Source organism: Sorex fumeus, unplaced genomic scaffold (genome assembly GCF_029834395.1).
Source record: "Sorex fumeus unplaced genomic scaffold, SorFum_2.1 ptg000081l, whole genome shotgun sequence".
Classification (NCBI taxonomy): Eukaryota; Metazoa; Chordata; class Mammalia; order Eulipotyphla; family Soricidae; genus Sorex; species Sorex fumeus.
In genome coordinates this window covers 13070800-13096733 of record NW_026606138.1, presented here as the reverse complement: position 1 = coordinate 13096733, position 25934 = coordinate 13070800, and the positions used below count along the sequence as shown (strand labels likewise).

The 25934-nt window shown below is 41.5% G+C and overlaps 1 protein-coding gene across 6 annotated transcripts in view; it reads right to left on the bottom strand.

The window, feature by feature from the left end:
* Positions 1-235: 235 nt before the first annotated feature.
* The window catches only part of ICE2 (interactor of little elongation complex ELL subunit 2), a 54053-nt gene continuing 28354 nt past the window's right edge, over positions 236-25934 (bottom strand). For 4 of the 6 annotated variants that reach the window (XM_056130819.1, XM_056130822.1, XM_056130824.1 and 1 more), the window contains 5 exons: positions 23500-23629; positions 8741-8825; positions 6853-6903; positions 4030-4288; positions 236-878 (listed from right to left, as the gene is read on the bottom strand). In XM_056130819.1, coding sequence (XP_055986794.1) covers positions 756-878; positions 4030-4288; positions 6853-6903; positions 8741-8825; positions 23500-23629 — 648 coding nt within the window. In that variant the 3' untranslated portion in view covers positions 236-755. Of the gene's footprint in view, positions 879-1486; positions 1545-4029; positions 4289-6852; positions 6904-8740; positions 8826-23499; positions 23630-25934 lie in introns of all 6 variants that reach the window. The other 2 variants (XM_056130820.1, XM_056130821.1) reach the window with 2 other exon arrangements.

Below are 25934 nucleotides of genomic sequence, written 5' to 3'. Positions count from 1 at the left end.
TCTAAGTCCCTTAAGAATATCTATTAAAAAAATAATTGATGAATACCCCCAGAGAACCTGCAAAGCCATGACTTCGTGCAGACCCTGCCTGGTGGTGCTGTGGGGTGTGCCTTGCAAGGGCTGGACCCAGGCCGTCCCCCACCACTTCAGAGCTCTTACTTCCGCCCCATTAAGGTGTTACAGATGAAGGCAGTTTTTCACCTCTTCGCTTTGGCAATAGAATTTCACCACAGACTTGAAGATATTAGTTTTATTAACAGGCAACAATGATCATGTTAAAGTAGCATATAAAAACTTGCCACAATGGTTCATAAACAAGGTTTATATTGCTCAAAATCATCTCTCTGAGGGAAGATCTTTACCTTTGGAACCAATCTCAATAGACTCGAGACATAATTCAACTTATTAACATAATATATAATGATAAATATAGCTCTTGAAAAAAGCAAATTATTTTCCTATTAACCATTTTTGTAAAAGATCAACTATAAAAATATTTTCTCCTTATAAATTTCCCTGCCATGATAATGTTAAACCTAGATTCTTTCTCCTCAAACACTGAGTGTTAAAAGCACACATTGCATTTCGAGAGAAACATTCCTTTGCAGCCAACATGCTTTTTTCAAGGCACTCTCAGGAGTCAAAGACACTAAATTATTCCCCTTGTCTACTGATCTTTCAGGCACATTTCCCTCAAACTTTCCCAAAGTGAACACTGTTACACTGCTTCTTCTTCGCTTTACATGGTGGAGTTCTTAAGTCGTCTTTCTTTTTCTGGGAGCTGCTCCTTCCTTTTCAGCTGGCCGAGAAAGCAGGCTTTTGGTTCCCATGGAAACTGGATTCCTGCGGCGACGTGCGGGGACTCTTGTCCCACCAACCTACAGGTGAAGCAAGGAACAGAACAGTTTAACATGCTTCCAACAAACTTCTAAACAGCTAAGTGCATTATTTTCACAGGTGCTAATTTCTCTGTGAATGTGCCTTTATATATTTTTAATCTCCAGGTCTCTGGCTATATCAAAACACACTTTTTAAATCCTCACAGTTTTAAAGTACTAAACTTTAGGAAGGAAATAGATTAGGACAGACAGAGACAGGGGAACCACTCTCTGGGCAACATTAGGAGGAGGTTGAAAGGTTAAATTTGAAAGTGAAGGAACTGTGGGTTTTTGGAGAGTATGTTTACATTAAGGACACAAGAAACAGAAGAAAAATATAAAGGGAGTGAAAGAAACACATGAAGATCAAGAACTGGTAAAAAGGGGAGAAGAAATTACATAACGAAGAAAGCAAGAGTAAGGGAAAAAGGTCCAAAAGAGCAAGGGAAAAAAAGTCCAGTAAACGTGAAAGGACAGGAAAAATGTGAAAAGCACCCAGCCTGGAAGGAAAACTGCGAGTCAGAAAGAATTTCAGTAACAGGAGGAGGGAGAAAGAGGCCGCCACAGTGGGCGGAAGGGCGGTTGAGAGACTGCTGGCGCCGCGGTACCTTCGATCTACTTTTCCTCACTGGGCGCTGCTGCTGGCCTCGCCTTCAGGCTCCCCGTCTGAGGAAGAAGAAGATGCACTTTCAGAACACAGCCCTTCCTGCTAATGCAGTCGCAGTCGTGGTGAAGATGAGATCTGGAAAATGTCATGCCCTTGGTTCTGAGAGTACATCAAGTTCTAAAATGAGGACATCGAGAAACCTGGGCGCTGAAGGGGAAGACCAATGCTGCAGAGCCTGAAACCATCCCCCAGAGACCATCCCTCTGGGCTTCTCCTCCCTTCCTGCTTCACACCCTTAGTTTCTTCACAGCTGATTGGTCTAGGGAAGGGACAGGTGACACCCCCAGTCCTAACGCAACACAGACACTACTTATGCTGCTCCAAGGGCGATCAGCTCACTAAGAATGAAGCAGAATCAAGTTCTGCTCACGCCATATCTTCTCTCTGCAGAGGTTTTCTGGTTGACAATCAGATGACTAGAAGGACAAACTTAGTTGGGACTTGACTCTACCAGTTTTAATCTGATGAGCTTTTAGGACATACTGATCACGGTAACCTGGTTTTTGGATTAACCACTCTCTGCTCAGCTGTTGTTTAACAGAAAAAGTATACTGACCACATAATTTGTTTGCTTTGGGGTGACATCCAGTGATGCGGGGTGGTGGGAGCTTTCTGACTGTGCTGGGGATTCATGGTGCTCTAGGGATCAGCTGGTTCCAGGGGATCAAACTGGGATCAGCTGCCCACAGGGCAAGTCATCTATCCCTGGACTCGGCAAGCCACGAGCCAAACTCATTTCATCTACGTCAATGAGCAAAGCAAGCATTTTCAAACTCCATTGAAGACACAGATGTCTATTACAGGCCCTGTAGAAGGAGGAAAGGAAGATGCAGAGAGCTGCTGCAAGAGGATAGATGGGGAGTAGGAGTGCCAGAGAGACAGTAGGTCCCCAGCATCCGTGGGACGGAGGCAGTAAGGGGCAGAGAGATGCAGGTTCAATGGGTTACCACACAGGCTCAGAGCCTTGGAAAGATCTGAGTTCAAGTGGATTAGGAACAAATATTCTTATCAGAGGCAGAAGCTTTGGCTGTATTAAGTTTTCACATGTGAAATGAGATAATTTCTGTTTCCCAACAGGCTTCCTTGGAGTTCCTGTCTTCTCCCACTGCTGCTAGGGATAGAATCCCTATCTGTGTTTAGCCTGCTTGGACTACAAATTCCTTGACCCGTGGCTTGTCTAAGAGAAAGGAAGGGAGAAAGGTGGGTATTAATTCCCATCAAATGTTAGTCTAAATTATAGCAAGATATGAACCAAAAAACTTCCATGGGTTTGAAAACACATCAGACCATGAATTACTCATATAATTGAGCACTAGGGTATACAAATTATAAATGTTTCAGGAAAAAACAATTTAAAAAAGAACTCAGATAATAATTTCAACTCAACAAAGTTTGGCAACAGGAGCAAGAAAGTACATGGGATTTTGATCCCTGAACATTTAGATTCATTTAGAGAGAATAAAACTTTTCTTACAACTGAACTTAAATTGTATATTTTTCCTTTTTGTGGTGTGGGGATCAAACTTGGGTACTAGGCTTGCAAGGCGAAGGTAAAGCTTCACCATTGAGTTCCATCCATATCCTTTAAATTACAATTTTTCAAATAATGTAAAGAAAGACTGAAATGGAGAAAAATATTTCTAGCCATAAGTTTTATAAAAGTTCCAGATAAATGTCATTCAACCATTATTTCTGGATTCTATAGAGTAACATGAATAATTCAATAAACACTGAGTCACAGAATACTTAGCAAAACACAATTTAGTCTTTGAACATTTTATTGCCTTTTAATAAGGCACTGCATTCTCTAATTAGTAATGCTTGCTTTCTTATTTTTACACATCCTACTTACAATCCTAATTGTATCATTTATTGGGATTTTTCTTGGGGGGGAGAGTGGGGGTGGGAATACCTAGTGATGGTCAGGGGTTACTCCTGGCTCCACACACAGGAATCACTCCTGGGAGTTGAGGAGGAATCGCTCAGGGGACCAGATGGGATGTTGGGGATCGAATCTGGTTGGCGGCATGCAAAGTGAGTGTCTTACCTGCTGTGCTATCACTCCAGTTCCCTGTATTATTTATTATATACTATTATGCATATTATCTCAAATAGTTAATGAAATGAAACAGTACACATGCACATAAAATTACTGAGGAAGTTAATTCTGCTTTCCACAGGTACACAGATACCTCACTATGGGATGCCTTACCCATGTCTCCAGACTAGGAAAGCTAAAAGATTCTTTAGTTTTTTTGACTTACAAACCTTGCCAAAACGCAAAGTCCCACAGAAACAGCACCAGGACTCAGCAGAGCACAGAACTTGGTCTACCCTTCTCATCGACAGACAGCTTAGAACGGTACTGAGTAATCTGGGGAACACAGTTCACTGTCTAATAGACACACATCACATGTTTCACAGTGAGTGAAACAGGCTAAGAGCAAATACATACCAGAGAATTTACTGACAACACCAGCTCACCTTCTGCTGTGCTGCGGGCTCCAGCGACCTGGGGGGGAACGTGCAAGGGATGCGCCCGTGGAAGACATGGTAGGGCAGCAGAAGGCTGGGGTCCAGGGGCACCCAGGGCACCGAGAGGCTGGAGGGCGCCCCCGGAAGGCTGCAGTGAGTCTTGTGTAGATTGTAAGCAGTCCGTGTGAGCTTCCCATCAGACGTCTTGTAGATCAGGAGTGAGGAATCTTCAGCTGCGTGAGACAGCAAGTAGGAGCCCTCCTGCAAGCTAGAGCCACACAGTGAGCCTCAGTTTCCAATGGCTGAGCCCTTTCAACAGCATTTCCTTAAGCATGATCTATCAACAAAGTTGAAAACAATGACTGGAATTGGTTTTATGGGGACAATTACGGAAGGCCACCTCTAAAAATACTTTTTAACTGAGTAAGATTAAAGCGATCTTTTCTATTACAAATACTAAGAATAATTTTAATTCTTACTAGAAAGTTCAGGTTAGGATTTTACACTCCTCTTGCTCAAAAATAAGGAGAACAGCAATCCCTTCCTAGAGTATAACATTAAAATATACAATTATTTGTTTTACTTTTTTATCAGTCTATTTTTTTTTAAGTGACGCAGACATTTTTATTAAAAAAGATTCACTTAGAGAAATGCAAAGAGAGAAAGTATTCAGGGAAGAACACAGACTTCTCTGGAGGGGAAAAAGCCTGTATCCATCTATTTGTAAGTTTTAAACAAAAAAATTTGTTGTTGTTTTTTGGGTCACACACTATGGTGCGCATGGCTTACTCCTGGTTCTGTGCTCGGGAAACAATATGAGACTGAATCTGGGCGAGCAGCTTGCAAGGCAAAAGCTCTACTCATTGCATCATCTCTCCAGCCTCCTAAGTTTTTAATCATTTAATGGGAAACAAATAGTTTGCCTAATTCTCTAACCCACAGACAGCATACGCCAAAAGGTATTTTGTCATGTACATACCTAGCATTTCTAAATAAGGAATTTAAACACATTCAACAAACACACAAACTATATTGCATCCAAAATAGCACGGTAAAGATACAGGAAAGAATGTTATATTTACTACTCAAGAAGAGGGGGATAAAAATGGAACAATAGCAGTACCATAAGAGGGGTTGTAAGAGCAAGAGCGACAGTAACAAGAGATAAGCATGGAATGTTTATGTATTTTTTCTTTCTCCCAAAGAAGCTTTTAAGGAATTCCATGTATTAACAAGGGTTAAATAGGTATTTTAACATGCTTTATATCCTCTTAGTAGTTTATATTCCTCTAAGCTCAAAAATAAGGAGAATATCAACCCTTTCCTAAAATATATCATTAAAGTAAGTATTGAAGTTCAGTTACATGGATATGCCTACAAATCTGCAAGTTTAATTTTCATTAAATTTTTAAGATGAAAATTAATAGGTGTTCATAAGGCAGGTTCAGATAATTTTTTTTTTCCTTTTGTTTTATTTTGCCACACCTGGTGGTACTCAAGGATTACTCCTGGCTCTGCACTCAGGAATCATTCCAGGCGGGCTCAGGCTTGGGGAACTGTATGGGATTGGATGCCGGGGATCGAACCCAGGTTGGCTGTTTCCATGGCAAATGCCGTACCCACTGTAGGTGCTGCCCTGGGAATTATTCTTTTGCTCTGGAATTTTCCCCACAATCCTATACTTTCATGTAAAGAATGATTGGTTTGGTATGAATAATAAAAAAAAAGGAATAAAAGTACTTATATAAATGGGGACTGGAGAGACAGCTCAATGTACTGGAGCACGTGCTTGGATGTGAGGCCGGGATCCTACCCTCAAGAGAGCACGAGGTGAGAGCAGTGCCGGGAGCAACCTGAGTGCCACAAGGAGTGGCCCCGTTCCACAAATCAATCTCTGGATCTGTGAGTCACATCCCAGGGTGCCCAGAGGACCGTAAGATATTGAGACTTAGCTTAGGCCGCCTGCATGTCAGCCCACTGAGCTCTCTCCAGTCCGTATGTCCCCTTCCATGGGTTTGCAAACGTGATTAAGGACACAGGGTGACAACGGGAGGAGAGACCTGAATGAGACACAATGAAGAATCAAAGACAGAAGCCACTCGTTCCAGAAGGGGGCATACTGGCATTTTCAGTGCAGGACAATGATTTGTGAGTGATATGTGTTTATTTATTTACCTCTCCTGGCCACACCCAGCGATCCTCGGAAGCGACTTCTATCTTACAACTTGGGAAGGGGCCACTGCTGGCTGTACTCAGGGGATGAAGAAGTACTGAGATTGATCTCAGACCCTCTGCACACAAGGCATGTGCTGAACTTATTGAGCTGTCTCTCCTGCCCTCATGAAAGAGTTCTGACCTCTAGAAGTGTACGAAAATAATCCTGTATTGTTGTGAGTCACTAAATTTGTAGTAATTTGTTCTGGTGGAAATAGAAAGCCAATACAATGGTTTTCAGAGGAAAATGTAAACGTCAAGCTAATTAAAGCCAGGTGCTATCATTTTAAAAAAAAGTTGAGCTGGGTTCGATTCCTCCGCCCCTCTCGGAGAGCCTGGCAAGCAACTGGAGTATCTTGCCCGTGCGGCTGAGCCTGGCAAGCTAACCATGACATATTCAATATGCCAAACACAGTAACAACAAGTCTCAAAATGGAGACGTTACTGGGCCCACTCGAACAAATCGATGAACAACGGGAGACAGTGTTTGTTTTTTAATTTCAACTACATTTACAGGTTATTTTCTAACTCTGCTGAAATGCGTATATTCAGAGTTTCTATAAATGGTCATATAAAAACTGAAATTCACCAAGGCAAAACATTCAAAAATTAACTCACCTACTTAATTTCTTTAGAATGTGTTGCAAGATGTTAAATAAACTTGAAATCCTATTAGTGAGAAGAAAGACATGTAAAGTTAGATGACAAATTATAAAAAGCCTGACCTTTTTTTATGGATTTTTTTTTATTGAATCACCATGGGATACAGTTACAAAGCTTTCATGTTCGAACACCCATCCCTCCACCAGTGCACATTTTCCACCACCATATGTCCCCAGTCACTCCCACTCTCATTCTACCCTCTCCTTGCCTCTATGACAAATAATTTCCCCCACACTCTCTCTCTACTTTTGGGCATTATGGTTTGCAATTCAGATACTGAGAGGCTATCACATTTGGTCCTTTAATCTACTTTCAGCATACACCTCCCATCTCGATTGATTCCTACAACCATCATTGATTTAGGTATCCTGTCTCTATTCCAGCTGCTTTCTCCCCTAGCTCATGAGACAGGAAAAGTCTTACTCTTTTTTTTTTCTCTCACTTTTTGAGTAACACCCGGTATTGCACAGGGGTTACTCCTGGCTCTGCACTCAGGAATTACTCCTGGCGACGCTCAGGAGTATCAGATGGGATGCTGGGAATACGGGATGCTGGGAATTGAACCCAGTTGTGTGAAAGGCAAACACCCTACCTGCTGTGCTATCGCTCCAGCCCCAAAGCCTTACTCTTAATAATGATCACTCCTCAGGAAGAGAAATGCCCTCATTAATAAAGAGAACAATAGATGATCTAATGATAAACAGAATACAATGCCTTTATCCTGTTGGATTGCATGGTAAAATTTACTTATTAATTACCACCACTTCTGATTTCTCTTCAAAATAATAAAGTACTGGACTTAAAGTAAGTTTTGCCTTTTCATATAATGGAGAACTGCAAAGGTTCTTATAAATGGAAAGCCAGAAAAGTCAATAACTGGACAGGGCAGTTAAAGGGAAAGAACACAGACCACCCAAAACTCATCTATTATTTCTTTGTTTAAATATAGTTTTACCTGGGAAAGGCAGAGCTGGTGGTGGGCAGTTTAGGATCAACTTTTACTTTCAGGAATGGAAAGAGAAACCCCTCCCTGCCATAAGCAACTCTCCTCCCAGAGATGGCGGCCTGCCGGGAGGCACGCGGGAAGTGCTGGGCTCACAGCACGCAGCCACATGCCTCAGCACAGAGGAGTGTAAGTCCAAGCAAAGTTCCAGTTTGAACCTGGGAACCTTCAAAAACTGTGTGAGCCCCAATGCTGGACCTTACACATGGTTAAAGAACTAGGGTAAAAGGACAATTTCTCCAGTGAGGGGTTAGTCTGACCTAATGAACCACCTAGCTTGGCCCTGGGCTGAGTGCAAGTTTCCTTGGACACAAAATGGAGATAATGCTCTCCTCAGTTCTTCCTGCAAAGCTGTGAGGCACAGATTAGATAACGTTCAGAATAAGTTACTGTCCTGTACACTCAGGAATTTGAGGTTCTGTGTAATATGAATCAACCTCCCTCTGATATCCAGTAATGCGTGGTAGAGGGCAAGTTTTAGAATCAGGATGTGCAAATGACTGCAAGCAACTCTGAAAGCTGAGGACACTGTCTAAGACAAACCGATTCTCCCCATCCTGAGAGTCAACCCTGCTCCCAAGCAGCTCGAAGCTACTCTGCTCTTCCAGCCTACGGGTCTGAGATGGGAAGAAGTGGTTCCATTAACTCTCTAGCTGATCCAGAGAGGAAGGGGTTATTCCAGATGCATCATAAAACGGGAGAAGGAAGCTTCAACAACAAAAAGATTAAATCTTTGAAGTACATGACTTAACCATAACCAGTATATAGCAATAGAAAAAAAATATTGTATTAATCATATTAATAATATTTAAAGTTCCACTGCAAAGTAAATGTTCTTACTTGAGAGCTGAAAGCTTTACTTTTAATTCTTCTGAGGTAATTTCTTCTAGCAGGAAAAGCTTCGAAGTAAATGCATCAATATGTCCTAAAATAAAACATAAAAAATCTCTGTAAAGATATTTTTGCAAAACCAAATTTATCCATTAAGGAGCCATACACTTTAAAGAGAAGGGAAATGCACATTCTGCCAAGTTTATTAAAGCTGTAGTTTAAATGGCACTAAGTCAAATTATCTTTAAAAAAATAGTGATTTTAAGGTATTTGCAAAACACAAAAAAAGACTTTTCCTGTGTGCACAGTAAACATTGGTCTGTGAATGGCAGTTTATGAGAAGCTGCTGGGGTCTCTGAGAAACCGCATGAGGCTTGATCCTCAGATCCTCAGCACAGGTCCGATCTGCTCCCCACAGTTCTTTGTAAGAAGAACATCATGGTCACTGTCCTCCTGTTGTTCATCGATTTGCTCGAGCGGGCCCAGTAACTTCTCCATTGTGAGACTTGTTACTGTGTTTGGCATATCGAATACGTCATGGGTAGCTTGCCAGGCTTTGCTGTGTGGGCTAGATACTCTCGGTATCTAGCCAGGCTCTCCGAGAAGGGCAGAGGAATCGAACCCGGGTTGGTCAGGTTGGTCACATGCAAGGCAAATGCCCTACCGCTGTGCTATGAACTGTTAAAATATTGCTGTTTCTAATTCTGATTAAAGTTGACTTTGTGGGGCTGGAGCAATAGTACAGCAGGTAGGGCGTTTGCCCTGCACATGGCCAACCCAGGTTTGATTCCCAGCATCCCATATGGTCCCCTGAGCACCGCCAGGGGTGATTCCTGAGTGCAGAGCCAGGAGTAACCCCTGTGCATCGCTGGGTGTGACCCAAAAAGGAAAAAAAAAAAGTTGACTTTGTGTGTGTGCTGGGGGAAGTGGCGGCACATCTAGCAGTGTTGGACGTCTATTCCTGGCTCTGTGCTTGGGGATCACTCCTAAGTGTTGCTGTGGGGAGGCATCTGTAGTGCAACGTGCTTGAACTTTGGTCAGCCACATGCAAGGCAAGCACCATATCTCCTGTACTATCTCTCTGGCCCCTTAAAGTTCAATTCTCCTGGAGACCATTTTCAGAGAATGATGTGCCTGTTAAGGTAAATTAAAGTCAGATTTGTACCTGAGTTTGGACATTCTCTACACATCTCTAAGGTACTCAGTCACTACAGTAGCATTCCATGATAAAGAGCCAACTTACTTCACAATACCCAAGATATAAAAATGACTTGTCCCCATCGATATAAGAATGGGTTATTATTCAGCAACAAGAGAGACAGGAAATCCAGCTACTTGAATCAACATGGATGGAACTTGAAGGTACTGTACTAAGGGAAATAAGCCGGATAGAAAGAGAACGTTCTCTCACAGAGTGTCACTTATGTGAAATCCAAGAGGAAAAAAAAAACAACAACTCAGAAACAGTAAAACAAGTGGCTGCTAAGGACGGGGTTTGGAGGAAGAGGGAGATGCTGATAAAGGGAGCCAAGTGGGGCCAGTCAGCTAGCTCAGTGGCAGACCACATTTTCTGCACGAGACCCCGACTCTGATCAGCAGCATCATCACCAAGGGGAGAAAAGGCAGGTACAAACTTAGAAACTGACCAAAGAAGGAAGGTCAGAGAAACTAGCAGAACATGGTGATTAGAGCTAGTAACCATACAGAATTGAAGTATGAGAGAAACTTTAAATTTTTACTTAACAATTTTATCAATCACTCCTTAATACGGTTGAGAATATATTTTAAAGGGTGGTACCAGAGATTGAATCCAGGGTCTGAAACACATGAGGCACATAATCTATCACTGAGTTTATAATTACTTTGTAGGGTCAGGAGTTCCCCAGAGGTTCTTGTGGTGTGGGGCACATTCCTGGTGACAATCAGTCTGGTGATTCAGTTTGAACCAGCAATGTCCTGTTGCGGGAGGCCAGGGGTGTGTGTGTGTGTGTGTGTGCACGTGAGCGTATATGTGCACATACATACAGGTGCACAGATTATCAGGGATGGAACTCAACACATGCATTTTAGCCCTCTGAGCTATCTTCCTGAGTCCATGTGGCTTATTTCCAATCAAAGCAAGCCCTAACAGCTCCCACTATCAAAACAAAAATTCAATACCAGCTTTTTACAGGCTAAGTCTAGAATTCCCAAAATCAAACATCAAGAGGACACAAGGACACTGCTATTTTGAACAAAGTATTGTGGGAGTTAAGAAGATAATAGATTGGATAAGGTGCTTTGCCTTGCTCATGGCCGACCTGGGCTCGATTCCTGGCATCGAATATATTATCCCCAGAGCCACTTTGGAGTTACTCAATCCCTGAGTCTGGTGTAAGGCCTGAGTACCTTCCCCTCCCCAACCCCTCCCCCCGGCCTGCAGTCCCCTCCCCCCCCAGCTCCCACAAAGTACACAAAGTACTGAGTAATGCCTAGACAATGAAGTTGACTGAAACCTACAGGGAGACCCTGAAATGTTACGAGAGTGATGTAAATACAGCGCTGAATCAAACTCTGCATCCCAAAGTCGACATAACAACTAGCCTGAAACTACGATAGAATCACTCACTGATGCAGAACAGAAGGCTGCTGTGTTTGTGGTACCAAGGGCTGAACCCAGAGTGTTTTATTGTTTTCAGGGCCAATGTTCACTTATCAAGACCCACGACCTGGAAAGCTGACACAGAACAACAACCTGCCCTACAGCAACTTTTCATTTCTTGGCCACTTTCATGTCACTGACTCTGTCTTTATGAAACAAAGTCAAAATATTTTCACCAGATGTCTTTCTTCAAAGACAACAAATTGTTTTCTACCCACGCCTGCCTATTTCCTATGCTGACTTTTAGTTTTGCCTCTACATTTCTAACATTTCAGTACACAGTAATATTTCCAATAACAGACATTTTAATGGTTTAACAACTGCAGAGAGTAAGTACAATAAAATATCTCTAGGTATTTACTAGACAGACTTTTGAGAAGACTCAATCATTACTGTTTTAATGAAATTTCAAGGAAAAGTATGGTCTACATTAAGTTCACATAAAATGAACTGAACAGAGAGCATTATACTAAGTGCTCTGAGAGCTTACCTGTTCAGGTATTTCAGCAAGAAGGTGTGAATGAGTTAGGGTGGGCCTGAGATGTTTACTCCTTGGTTGCAGGGGCACCTGAGCAAGAGCTGGGTGGAAGAGCCCCAGGCACTCAGGCTAGGCTAGGAGGAGTCAAAGTGCCTTGCAAATACTTTTTATAAAGCCAAGGTAGAAAAGTACTTTTCATACAGTTAGATCTGTGTAAACATGTGTTCTCACATGTGAATACACACAGACACATCTTGCTTTGCATGCAGTGTGGGACTATAGCAAAAACAGTGCAAGCAATTTTAATAATTGATGCAAAATTATGACTAATCCATTAATTCTTTGTTCGGTCAGAGTATTATAAAATCTAATTATAAGTGTACCCTGAAACCACAATTTCTTTATCACCCTGTAACTTTTATTTTTTAATTTAATTTTATTTTTCCTGCTTTTTGGGTCAGACCTGGCGATGCACAGGGTTTACTCCTGGCTCTGCACTCAGGAGTTACTCCTGGCGGTGCTCAGGGGACCATATGGGATGCTGGGAATCGAATCTGGGTCGGCCACATGCAGGCAAAGGCCCTACCCGCTGTGCTATCTTTCCAGCCCTCACACTGTAACTTTAAAAGCACTGCCTGCTACCTTATATCCTTTTGGTCACTGCCACTCTCCTCACTCCCATGTTTAGGTTCGCCTTCACTGAGCTCCTCGCAGAATGTCAGTATTTCCACCATCTCACTTCCAGAATTTCACTTTTTGCTTCTTTCCTGTGCTTTGACCTTTGCTAGGCCATTCCCTCTTTTAATTATCTACTGCAGTAACACGTCACGTACTTAACATTGGAAAAACACAACTATACACTCTGCTTTCTAGATGTGAGATCTATAAGTGAAAGGGGCCCGGTGACCGATCACTGCAGCCTTTGAATGAAGGGACATGGTTCCTGGCCCTGATGTGCAGGTCACTAAAAAGCAATCTGCGAAGTGATGAACAGACGTAATGCTGGTACTTGATGCAACAACTCATAGTTAACATCATTTCATAACTTATGTCTGATTCTATCACAAACTATGCAAAGCAGGAAGTGTGTGTTCACTGTACGGAATGGGTATGTATCAGAGTGGGGTTTCTTATGCCTTTTCCAATTATGACCAAGTTCCTTTGTTGTTTCTGGGTCACTTCAGGTGGTGTGCAGAGCTCCCCGAGATCAAACTGGGCCGCTGGCATGCAAAGCACATTCTCTGAGGAGAAATTACCTTACAGCTCCTTAGAGTTATACGGAGAAACTACTGTATAGCTTCTGGAAATCTTGGGAGTCATGGAATTGGGCTGGAAAACTGACAAAGGAATGTTTAATGAAAAGGATCAGAGGCTAGCAAAGCCTGAGGAAAGCTAAGAAATGGCAGTGGGTGAATCCATGAAACAGAGAACTCAGACTGCCAGCAATCTTTGGGTTCCAGTTTCAAGATCTCAGGTTCAATCGCAGGCAATCCATATGGTTCCCCGAACACTGCCAGAAGTGATTCCTGAGTGCAGAGCCAGGAGTAACCCCTGTGCATCACTGGGTGTGACCCCAAAATTTCTAAAAAATAAAAAAAAAAGGAAAATGAAAGGAAAAAAATAGCTATATGCTACAAAAACAACCACAAAACTACTATTCTGTGCGTAAGAGTTTCCTGATCTGGCACCAAAGTGGTGCCCAAAACACTGGAGCACTTGCTTTCCATGGGAGGGTCTCAGGTTTGATCCCTGGCACCACATGGTCTCTGAGTACCGCCAAGCAGGAGGAGCTCCTGAGCATCACCACCAATTACGGACCCCAAACCAAGCAACAGCAAAGCATTTTTGGATCCTACTCAATATCAAAGTGTTAAAGCTTGTATTATTATCATTATTAATATTTTTAATTTTGGCATTACATCCTGGTGTAGTGCTTGGGGCATGAGGGGTGGGGGTGGGGTTCACTTTTGGTGGGACTCAGGGAATCAAGCCAGGCCTTAGCATATAAAATATATGCTCAACTCTGAGCTATCTGACTGGCCCACAGTGTAATTTTTTCCTTAGCAAAATTTACTTCTCCAGAGATTTGCATAACTGGTGTTATCTCTGAAAGAATTCAGAGCACTCTGCCAATCTTTCCCATGTTTTCCTCATCAGCCCAATGATGCTTCCTGGTCTAATATGATAAAGGTGGTCACTGATATGGAATAGACTAAGGACACTGCCTGCAAGTGTGTGATGTCAAGATGCAGAGGACACGTTCACTATTACATTTGACTGGACTCAACCCCCCAAGCAAGAGTGCCGTTTGCCAATCAACATAATAAAAATAATGTTCAATTTGTATTTAATTTCTTTCTCTTCTCTTTTCCAATTTTGTTTTTCGGGCCAAATCCAGTGGTGCTCAGGGAACCATAGGTAGTGCTAGGGATGGAACCCAGGCTGGCCACTGGTAAAAGGAATAATGCATATAAATCTAGTAGTTGATCTTTTTACCACCTTCCTTTTTTCTGAACTTTTACAGTTCCAACACTATCAAAGACAACTTCATTCATTCTAAAGATATCTGAGTACTTTTGAGGATCAGATCCTTTTCTAGGTGCTTGAGATATATAAGTAAACAAAAGACGTGAAGATGTTAATACCATTAGGGATTTTATCCTGTCATGTGTCAGCTGCACCCAGGAAAGGAGGCTGGGGAAAGGGTAGCAGAGTCAACAATCAGATGAAGAAATCCAGGGCTCCAGGCATGGCATTGGGCTGCTTTTCACTTAATAACACCTATTAAATATGGAGAGGTGTGTGTGTTTTTTTGGGGGGGGGTGGGGGAGGCAGACAGCAGTCTGGGAATTGGAACACAGCATCTGAGAATTTTTTCAGGATTAGAGCAAGAATCACTGGAATTTAGGGTTCATCAGTGAAATTTAACACTGAAGGTCTGCTTTAGATCCTGTGAGGAATCCCTGGGTTTGTCAGGTCTGGAAAAAGACACAGGATTTCTTGATTTCCCTTACAGTGGCGCTCACAGGTGTGATTCATTGCAACAAACGGCCACAAGACAAAAGAAAAAACCACAAACGGAAAAGGAGTTGGGGCTGGAATCCAGAGGATGGTGCTGCAAGCTCCAGGAATCTTCTAGTTAGACTGTTAGGGTGATTAAAATGCTCTGGAATTGGACAACACTGGTGGCTGTAGAACATTGGGAACTACTTACTGCCACTGAATTATACATTAAACAATAGCTACTTTGCTAAGAGTCAAGCATATTTCTCACAATTAAAAATTTATGAGTCCTTTCTCTCTTTAAAGACATCAAGCCAGATATTTAAGGAGCAAAAGAACCTCAAAGGGAATATTTATAAAGAAAACCTTAACCAAGGGTTTGGGAGAAAAGGCTCACTGAGAGGTTTTGAGAAGGCAAATTCCACCACTGGGAGAAAATTGTTGAAAACTGGGGGAAAGGTAAAATTTTAAGTTTGTTGGATGGAAAAAATACAACCAACTTGATTTTCATTTATATAGGTGCTTAAAAATTTATGTATTTATGTCACACGCAACCTCCCTCACATATAAACAAGCCAGCGCCACAGCCCCGAGCGTGGAGTCCTTCCTCCTCCCCGACAGCATTCAGGGCACAGCCAGAGCACAGCTCTAACGGGAAAGCGTGTGGAGCCCACTCCGCCAGGGAGCAAACAGTCACACAGAAGGCTCAGCCAGCACCAGACAGCTCAGCCAGTGCTGACAGTGACTTCAGCAATGCTATCGTGAGACATAACAACTGCCACAAATCGAATGCATTATGAACTCTATAAATGACTGTTTAAGGAGGAAAAATATGCACTTGTATAGTATACTTATACATTTATGTAGGTTTAATAGTTGTTTAGTGAAATGCAGCTCAGGCAACAGGCTGACAGCTCTGATTCCTTCCTCTGATTATTGATTCCATCCCTCTTTCCCCGTACAGATTTACTCCCAACTACCTTTCTAGGCTGCAGCTTATACACAACAGGATTTCATTTCTCATGGTGTTTACTGACATCTTCACATCTTCTGTTGATATAGCTCGGCATTTCACTCATGTGGTACATAAAGAAATAGAAACGAATAAATGAAGTAAAACACCAATGACTATTCAAATTAAAGGCGGAGTCAGTGAGCTGCAGAGAGGTGGGCAGCCAGGCAGGGCTCAGTGCACAGTGAGGGACACGTGTGGAGAGAGTGGTGAGCCTAGTATAGCAGGAACATGCCTATGTACACAGCTGCACACCTGAAACAGAGAATTATAACGCCCCACCCTGAGGTCGAAAGAATGGAAGAAGAAATAAAGTGATTACTATTTGCTGCCCACTCGAGCAAATCGATGAACAATGGGAGGACAGTGCTACTATTTGCAGCACAGCACGTAGGGCGTTTGCCTTGCATGTGGCTGACCCAGGTTCGATTCCTCCACCCCTCTCGAAGAGCCTAGCAAGCTACCGAGAGAATCCCGCCCGCACGGCAGAGCCTGGCAAGCTCCCCGTGGCATATTCGATATGCCAAAAACAGTAACAAGTCTCACAATGGAGACATTACTTGAGCCCGCTTGAGCAAATCGATGAACGACGGGAGGACAGTGCTACAGTGCTACTATTTGCAAAGAATACAATGGCTTATTCTGATGATCTAAGTTATTGGAGTTTAGAAGAGCTGCTACATATAAAGATACACAAAATCAACATGCAAAAATTATATAGTAGAAACAAACTACATGAAAACTAAATGCCAGAAATACAATTTTCAATAGAATATCAAATACTAATAATATATCTAACAAAAGGAAGTAAAAGGAAGTGGAAGATCTCTATATAGAAAAACATTTAGAGAAATTTAAAATATATGAATAAATAGATCAATACATAAAGTTCACAAACTAAAATATGTATTTATCTATTTAGTTTTGGGGTTTTATTTTTTTGAGCCACATCCAGTGATCATTCCTAGTGTTGTTTGGGGAATATGGGGTGCTGGGGATCAGACCCAGGCCAGGTGTATGTAAGGCAAGTGCCCTACCTGCTGCACTATTATTCCAGCTCCAGGAAAATTTATTTTTGTAAAGTTATTGTTTCACATTTATTTAGGGAATACACTTGCTTTAAAAAAATCCCAATCCACAAGGGACAGATACAGAATGAGAATACGTGGAACTCAAAGATACACAGCAAGGGAGCAACCAAAGGGCCAAGGCAACATAATGGGAGAAGTGACACACACAATGGAGTTGGTAGGGAGGGGGATGAAAGGGAGAAGCGGCATTGGGGTCCTTAGGAGAGGGTGGTGGGTATTCTGGTGCTGGTATGATGCTAGAATTCTGTGCATGAGAAACCACTATTAACAATATTGTAAACTGCAGAATCTAAATCAATAAAAAAAATTAGAAAAAATTTTCAATCTTTTTGCCATTGCTAATAAAAACTGAAATTCACTTATTCTAAAACTGGAACGTGCAAAGGTCCAAGAACAGTCAAGCAACTCTTTAAGAAAAATGAGATTTTCAAGCTCTCACTATGTGCAGATGATATGATGCTGTATTTAGAGAACCCTAACGCCTCTACCAAGAAACTCCTAGAAACGATAGACTTGTACAGTACAGTCAAGGCTATAAAATCAATACCCAAATGTCCATGGCTTTCTTATACACAAATAATGAGAAAGAAGAAAGTGACATGAAAAAAGCAATCCCATTCACAATCATGCCTCAGAAAACCAAGTACCTCAGAATCAGCTTAACTAAGGAGGTAAAGGACCTGTACAGAGAAAAACTAAAAAACGCTACTTCTTGAAATAAAGGAGGACATGAGGAAATGGAAACTTATCCCCTGCTCATGAACTGGGAGAATCAATATTGTCAAATGGCAATACTCCTCAAAGCATTAAACAGATTCAATGTGATCCCTATAAGGATACCCATGAAATTCTTCAAAGGAATGGATCAAACACTCCTGAAATTCATATAGAACAAACCCCCATGAGTAACTAAAGCAAGTCTGGGGAAAAAGAAGATGGGAGGCATCACTTTCCCCAACCTCAAACTCTACTACTAATAATTAAAACAGCCTGGTACTGGAACAAAGGCAGAGTCGTAGACCAGTGGAACAGGGTTGAGTATCTTTACACACACCCTCAAATATATAATCATCTAATCTTTGATAAAGGATCAAAAAATGTGAAGTGGAGCAAGGAAAGCCTCTTTAACAAATGGTGCTGGCAAAACTGGACAGCTACACGCAAAAAAACGGGCTCAGACCTCTACCTAACACCATGCACAAAAGTCAGATAAAAATGAATTAACGACCTCAACATCAGAGCAGAATCCATAAGGTACATTGAAGAAAAGGTTGGCAAAACCCTCCATGACATTGAAGCTAAAGGTATCTTCGAAGATGACACACCACTGACCAAGCAAGTGGAAACAGAGATAAATGGGGCTATCTTAAACTAAGAAGCTTCTGAACCTCAAGAGAAACAGTGACCAGAATACAAAGATAGTCTACAGATTGGGAAACGATATTCACCCAATACCCATCTGATAAGGGGTTGACATCAAGGATATACAAGAAACTGATCCAACGCTACAAGAAGAAAATATCAAATCCCATCAGAAAATGGGGCGATGAAATGAACAGGAACTTTCTCAAAAAAGAAATCAGAATGGCCAAAAGGCACATGAAAAATTGTTCTTCATCACTAATCATCAGGGAGATGCAAATCAAAACCACAATGAGATATCATCTCACACCACAGAGATTTGCCCACATTCAAAAGAACAAAAGTAACCAGTGTTGGCGTGGATGTGGGGAGAAAGGGACTCTCCTTCACTGCTGGTGGGAATACTGACTGGTTCAACCCTTTTGGAAAATAATATGGATGTTTCTCAAAAAATTAGAAATTGAGCTCCCATTTGACCCAGCAATACCACTTCTGGGAATATATCCTAGAGATGGAAAGAAGTATAATAGAAATGACATCTGCACTTGTATGTTCAATGCAGCACTGTCAACAATAGCCGGAATGTGAAAAAATCCTGAGTGCCCAAAAACAGATGACTGGTTAAAAAAACTTTGATATATCTACACAATGGAATACTATGCAGCTGTTAGAAAAAATGTCACTCTCACTGTCCTCCCGTTGTTTATCGATTTGCTGGAGCAGGCCCAGTTACACTGTGAGACTTGTTACTGTGTTTGGCATATTAAATATGTCACAGGGAGCTTGCCAGGCTTTGCTGTGCGGGTGACATACGCTCGGTAGCTTGCCGGGCTCTCCAAGAGGGGCGAAGGAATCGAACGGGGCTTGGCCGGGCTGCATGCAAGGCAAAAGTCCTACCCACTGTGTGAAATTTGCATATAAGTAGATCAACATGGAGAGTATCATGTTAAGTGAAATGAGTCAGAAAGAGAGGCACAGACACAGAAGGACTGCATTCATCTGTGAAATATAAAGTAACAGAATAAGAGACTAACACCCAAGAATAGTTAGAGATAAGGACCAGGAGGATTGCTCCACGGTTTGATCCTCCCTCCCGCACATGCTGGGGGAAAGGGCAGCTCAGATGGAGAAGGGACCACCAAGTAAAGGATGCTTGCAGGGCCCGCTCAGGATGGGAGATGCATGCTGAAAGTAGACTATAGACCAAGAATGATGGAGAAAGTAAAAGAGAACGCGCCTGCCACAGAGGCGGGAGTGTGTGTGTGTGGAGGAGATGTGGCAGGAAGGATACTGGGATCATTCGTGGTGGAGAATGAGCACTGGTGGAGGGATAGGTACTTGATCATTGTATGACATGAAAGTTTGTAAGTCTCTAACTGTACTTCACGGTGATTCACAAAAAAAAATTTAGAAAAAAAGAAAAATGAGATTAATGAGATTTGCTTTACCAAACAGTAAACACTTCATAGTACTAGTGAAATTAAGACAATGTTGACTGTCTAACTAGAGTAATTAAGTAACTACCCTGGCTAGACAGGCCCTCCCTCAAGGAGAAATATACAAAATCCAAAATCTAGTTCACAGACATTTACACAACGAAGAGAAAGTGTCTTTTCAACAAATGGTGCTCACCACAGAAAGTTTCCATATTCTAAGAATACATTTAAAAGTGTAAATTCTCAAGCTGCTTAACGGCCATGATCCCAGAGACTCAGGAGCAAATCTCGGAACCCAGCAGGTTTTGGCAGAAATCCCTCCAGATTTAAGTGTTAAAATTTTGGAATTTCAAAATCGCACAGCCACTACTGCAGCCATGCGACATCATGTTATTCATAACCAGCAATAGAAAACAAATTATCTACTGTTGCCCTTTCAGCAGATCTGAGTGTTGGGGTAAAATCTCAAATAATAATGGTGGGGCTGGTGTCAAAATACTGAATGTAATCAAAGTAGAGAGAGAGTAATGTGGAAATCATCTGCCCCACAGGTTGGGGGAGGGTGTGGGATGGGGATATACTGGAATTTTTGGGTGTGGAGAATGGGCACTGGTGAAGGTACGGGCGCTTCATTGTATGACCGAGACTTAGACCCGAAAGCTTTGTAACTGCTCTCACGGTGATTCAATAAATAAAATTATAAAAAATGAAAAAAAAAGTTAAGGTGGAGTTCATGCACAATTCAATCAGCTAATCAGTGGCTGAATAAATAGCAGTACTCCTACATAAAAAAAAATAAAAGTGTAAATTCAAATTAAATTTATACCTATTTAAAAATACACACATTGGTGGAGGGAAGTGAACTCTGAAGAGATTGGAATTAGAACACTGTAAGCACACCTGAAAAACTTTGTAAATCATAGTGTCCTAATTAAAAAAAAAATATAATGATAGAACTTGTAGAAAATGTTGTGAGGTACGGTCTTCATGCCCAGGTTTCAGGGATTATTTCAGAAGGACAAGGAAAACACTGCCTATTATAGAAACAGTGATAAACTGTTCTTAATTAAGTTCAAATGACAATACCAAGAAGCTGAAAAGCAAAAGGTAGAAGAAAAAACATTTGTTTATTTAAGAGCAAAAGAGAGTCATCAGACAAAAATCCTGACGAAAGAAAAATGGGCAAGGGGCTTGAATACACAACTGAACACTGAATGATTAATGACACTGAAGAGTGTAATCTTGTAATGACTAAAGGAAAGCAAATGAAAAGAACGAGATATTACCCAACAAACTGATAAGGCCAACTACAGGCAATGATGCAGTTAAATGGTACGTTTTTGTATTAAGAAATAGCTATTAGTCTAGAAGTTTGACGAAAACATGGAAGGCCATTGATGATACAGAAGAGTTCTTAAAACAAAAATTAAAAGCACACTAAAACAAGGGACTGATAAATTCTCTAAAGTCATACACAATTAGCAATGAAAGACATATTCTGCTATTATTTTATACACATGAAGCATATACATACAGCAACTTTAGGCAGAATTTGAGAGTACTTTACTGTATCATGCAATATATAATTTGGTTGGTGACCAATAGCTGCAATATAAACTAAAATTAGAAAAAAATAAATGCCTCTAAATAATAATTCCACAAGCTCTACTTTGGAACTGGGAAGAAGCAGAGTAGGGCAGGGAGAAAGACTGGTATTCTGGAGGGAGGTTCAAGTATTTCAGAATATCTGCAAAGAACCTCACTACCACTTTTAAGTCTATAATAAAACACACATATAGCAAAGCATTAAAAAGTAAAAATAATTTCTGATCAGCCTGCTATTTGGATGTGAATGGGCAATAATAAATGCTTCTGAAGTGAGACAGCCTATGTAATTTAAACATAGCTCCTTAATTCTTACCTATGATAACACCCTCCTATAGAACCAAGACCACCATCTGAATTATATTAGGTTTAATTATTATAAAATCACAAAATACAGAGATTAAGCAGAGAGTTCCCATATTTCTCTACTGTCATATCTGATAGGATATAATGAACTCTACTCAGTCAATCACAAATCACAAATCATCCTGTTATTCGTCGATTGCCTCGAGCAGGCCCCAGTAACATCTCCTTCATCCTAGCCCTGAGATTATATTCAGGGCTCTTTAGGAGAATGAGACCCATCATTGTTACTGGTATATGGCATATTGGGTACGCCACGGGGAGTTTGCCAGACTCTGCCGTGTGGGCAGGCAACATTCAGTAGCCTGCCAGTTTGTTCAAAGAAAGAATGAGATAATAAGATGTCATAATAAGGTGTCGCGCGGCTGTCTCACTCAGTCAATATATATGGCAAACTGACTTTGTGTTTTCAGGGCTCAGGAGGTCCAAGGTCTCTCTTGGTCAGTTAGGCCAGCGGTTCCAGGTTCAGGCTAGCGGCTATGGTGCTGCTCAGACCCCAAGGCGAGGACTGCCTGGGCCACCCAGTGGTGCTCAGGGGACAGAGTGGTGCTAGAGACCAAGCAGGGATCAGCAGCATGAGAAGCATGTTTGCCCTTATTATCTCTCCTGCCTCACAAGCGGACTCCTTACTTTCTGCTTACTATCCTATTATCATAAATTATAATAAAATAGCTTGCCGGGCTCTCGGAGAGCCCAGCAAGCTACCGAGAGTATCTCGTCCGCATGGCAGAGCCTGGCAAGCTCCCTGTGACGTATTCGATATGCCAAACACAGTAACAACAAGTCTCATGATGGAGACGTTACTGGGCCCACTCGAGCAAATCGACGAACAACGGGAAGCCCTTTATAATAAAATATAATAAAAACACATGCAGCAGCCTTTCCTTTTATATTCTTTTCCTGATGTGAAGTTCTTAAGAGTAATACAACACTTAAAAATCCTCTCAAATCTATGCTTCTAAATTAGCATTTCACTCACTATATACCTGCCCCCCCCCGACAAAAACACAAATTCAAACTAAAGAAATCCACCACTATCCAACATGCTTCTCAGCAGTCATCAAAGAAAGCAAATGCACACTCCCTGTCACATTAAAATGTAAAGCTTTTAGGTGACTTGGATGTACTGAGATGAAGTAGCTCCAGAGCGAATGGTCACAGACCCTGAGAGCCACCTGTAGAAGTGAGTTCTGCTGAGGGATGGGGCAGCAGGGATGGGGCAGCAGGGAATGGTACCCCAAGAGAGAAGCGAAGGGGCAAGGACTTTCTGGTACAGAAACACAGGATGCTTAGATTACCATTAACTATTACTATAGCTGTTAAGAATTGAGAATCATGGTACCAAAATTACAAAAAAGAAACCTTAAAATATAAAGTTAAATATTCATGTATAATTAAACTGAAAGAGAATGGTGGAAATTCAAACCCCTGACATCAAAGGCGAAAGGTGAAAAGTGAAAGGTGAAATTCAAAGCCCCAGCCCATCACAGAACTCTGGAGTCGCGATGGTGTTTGAAAGCAGGATTAAATTGAAAGAGTAAAAGATGAGGGCCAGAGAACAGATGGTACAGCCATGCACACAGCCAACCCAGGTCCAATCCCAGCACTGCAGATGGGTTCCCTGAGCACTACCGGGTGTGGTCCTAAACATAACTGCCCCTCCCACCCCCAAATAAAACCCCACAAAGTATACAGAATGAAGTTATTCACAATCCTATTTAAAAGCATATACAAGAGAATTAAATGGGTAACACAAATGACAGTATGTCTGACTCACCAACATAGAATGAGCAGTTGGAATGTAGTAAACTTTCAGTCCACAAGCGACAAAGTTCACTTTCAGTCAGAGCTTCAACTCCGTAACAAGCTTGATACTCCACTTTTGGTAGTACGTAAACTGGAAATTGCTGCAACAGAAGGTTATGTCTTTTCAAAGCTCAATTTACTGTTAGTAGCAAATACATTTGCCTAGATAGCTCTGCCACTTTGAAAATGATTTCCAGTCATCTTATTTCATCCTCTCAAATTCAATGGGATTCAGACAGAAAGATGAATACATTTGGGCCTCACGAATAGAGAACCCTTGGTAGGTGGGTACAACAGGAGATTGGATTAAGAGATCAAACACCTCTTCACCCAACACTGAAAACCAGTCCTAAAATTCAACGCATCACCAAACCTAAGCACACATTTTATCTGTTGGAAAATGTGACAGACATCAGAATCTGGGGGAGAGAATGTATGATTCCTTACTGCCCAATGTTCCAAAGCTCGATGCATATGTAAGTTATTGACTATGTATTAGTTATTCTCTACTGGGGCAAAAAGCACTCAAGCTTCCGTCCAAACATCAGTCATACTGTCTCAGGTTCAAATTAGCAGAGATTCTTGTTTCCATCATCCAGTGAAAGAGGACTGAATCCAAGATCTGTGGAAGGCATTATCTGCATACATTTAAAGGTTTCACACCTGACAGCAAACCCCTTCAGAGTTCTTGGTCGGGACCTTCACAGAAAGGCCATGTCCATTTCTTGTCCAGCAGAAGGAATGGAAGGAAGCACAGGCTCGTGTGGTCACAGAGCACACTTGTGCTAGCTTACTTATGACCAAGCAAACTCTGCCCCTCACTTCCCCATGCAGGGGCCAGCCTGACTTAGGGAATGCTACGTAAGATGAACAGTCGTATTTCTGAAATCATAAAAAGCTATACTACTTAATGCACTTGAAAATACTTCAGAAAATTTTCAGATTCCTTGATTTTCAAAAAATGGGAAATCCCGTGGTCTTGGCACAATGATGGTAGTAAACAGAAATCTAATAATCTAGTAAACAGAAATCTAGTAAAACTTCCACTGTGGTGTGTTGTATTGTGTTAGAATGCTGTCGTATTAGGGACTGAACCCTGGACTCTCTCATGTAAAGCCTACTATGCTCAGAGATTAAGTTCTCTCTCTCATGAGAAAGAGGAGCTGCTGAAATTTCAAATGTGCACAAGAATACACTGGTTATCTTCTTAAAATGCATAATCTCGGGTAAAGAACTGGTTTTGCATTTTGAATAGTTGGCATTCCTAGGATCAAACTTTTAAGTACTAAGACCCTCTGGAGAGTCATATCTGATTAAAACAAATCAGGTATAATTAAAATAATATTACTGCTAAACATGCCTTAATTGTATAATAATTCTTTAGAAATTGGTCATTTGCATATGACTTACAGCTGCCTCTAACTTAAGAGCAAATAAAGAAATGACGGCCCCTAAGAGTCAGAAACAAACTCAAAGACTCAAGGACAGAGTTTACAGCAGAGCTAATGAAAAGGTAACTAAGAAAAACGCCCTGTTTTTCTTTTTATAGTTATTGAGGTGTTCATGATTGGGTTTTGGTCTTAGCAATGTTTCAACAGGCGATCCTTCACCAGTACATTTCCCAACACCAATGTGCCCAGCTGCCCAGCCCAGAGCCTGCCTCCATGACAGATTCTCTCTCTCTCTCTACACCGCGCTCCTTCCGCCCCACGTGGTTTGCGATAATGTCACTGAAAGGTTATCACGTACATCGTTTTACCTCCTTTCAGCACTCAGTTCTTGTCCAGAGCGATCATTTCCAACCAACACAGTCACAGTGGTCCCTTCTCTGCTCTAAATATACACCCTCAGGTACTCCCTTTATGAAGTATAACTGGATAAAAGTTATTTTAAAGTTTCCTTTTTTTTTCTCTTGTCCATTTCATTCTTGTGTCCAGTCGATTCTTTCTTAACATTCAAATGCCTCAGGATCCTTTCTTCTGGTTATAGAATGACATTATACATTTCAAATAACTGGACTCAACAGCCCAAATGTTTTTGAGCACACCTGGTTGTGTTCAGGACTTACTCCTGGCTCTGTGCTCAGGGCTTCCTCCTGGTGTTGCTCAGGGGCCTACGAAGGTCACCAGGGATCAGACCCAGGCTGGCTGCATGCAGTGGAAGCACCCTACCTGCCGTGCTATCTCTCTGGACCCAGTTATTTCCAAGTTTCTTAACATTAAAATTTCTTTTCTGTGAAAAATATTTGAGGGGATTTTCCTTGATAGTTTCACCATATGTATAAAAGCAAACCCTAAATCTGGTTTTTATTTCTCTATGTATTCTACTGCCATCTCCAGGAAGCCAGAGGAAAGAAATCCCTGAATTATTTATTTTAGTATCCCAAAATTAGAGTGAAAATTACTT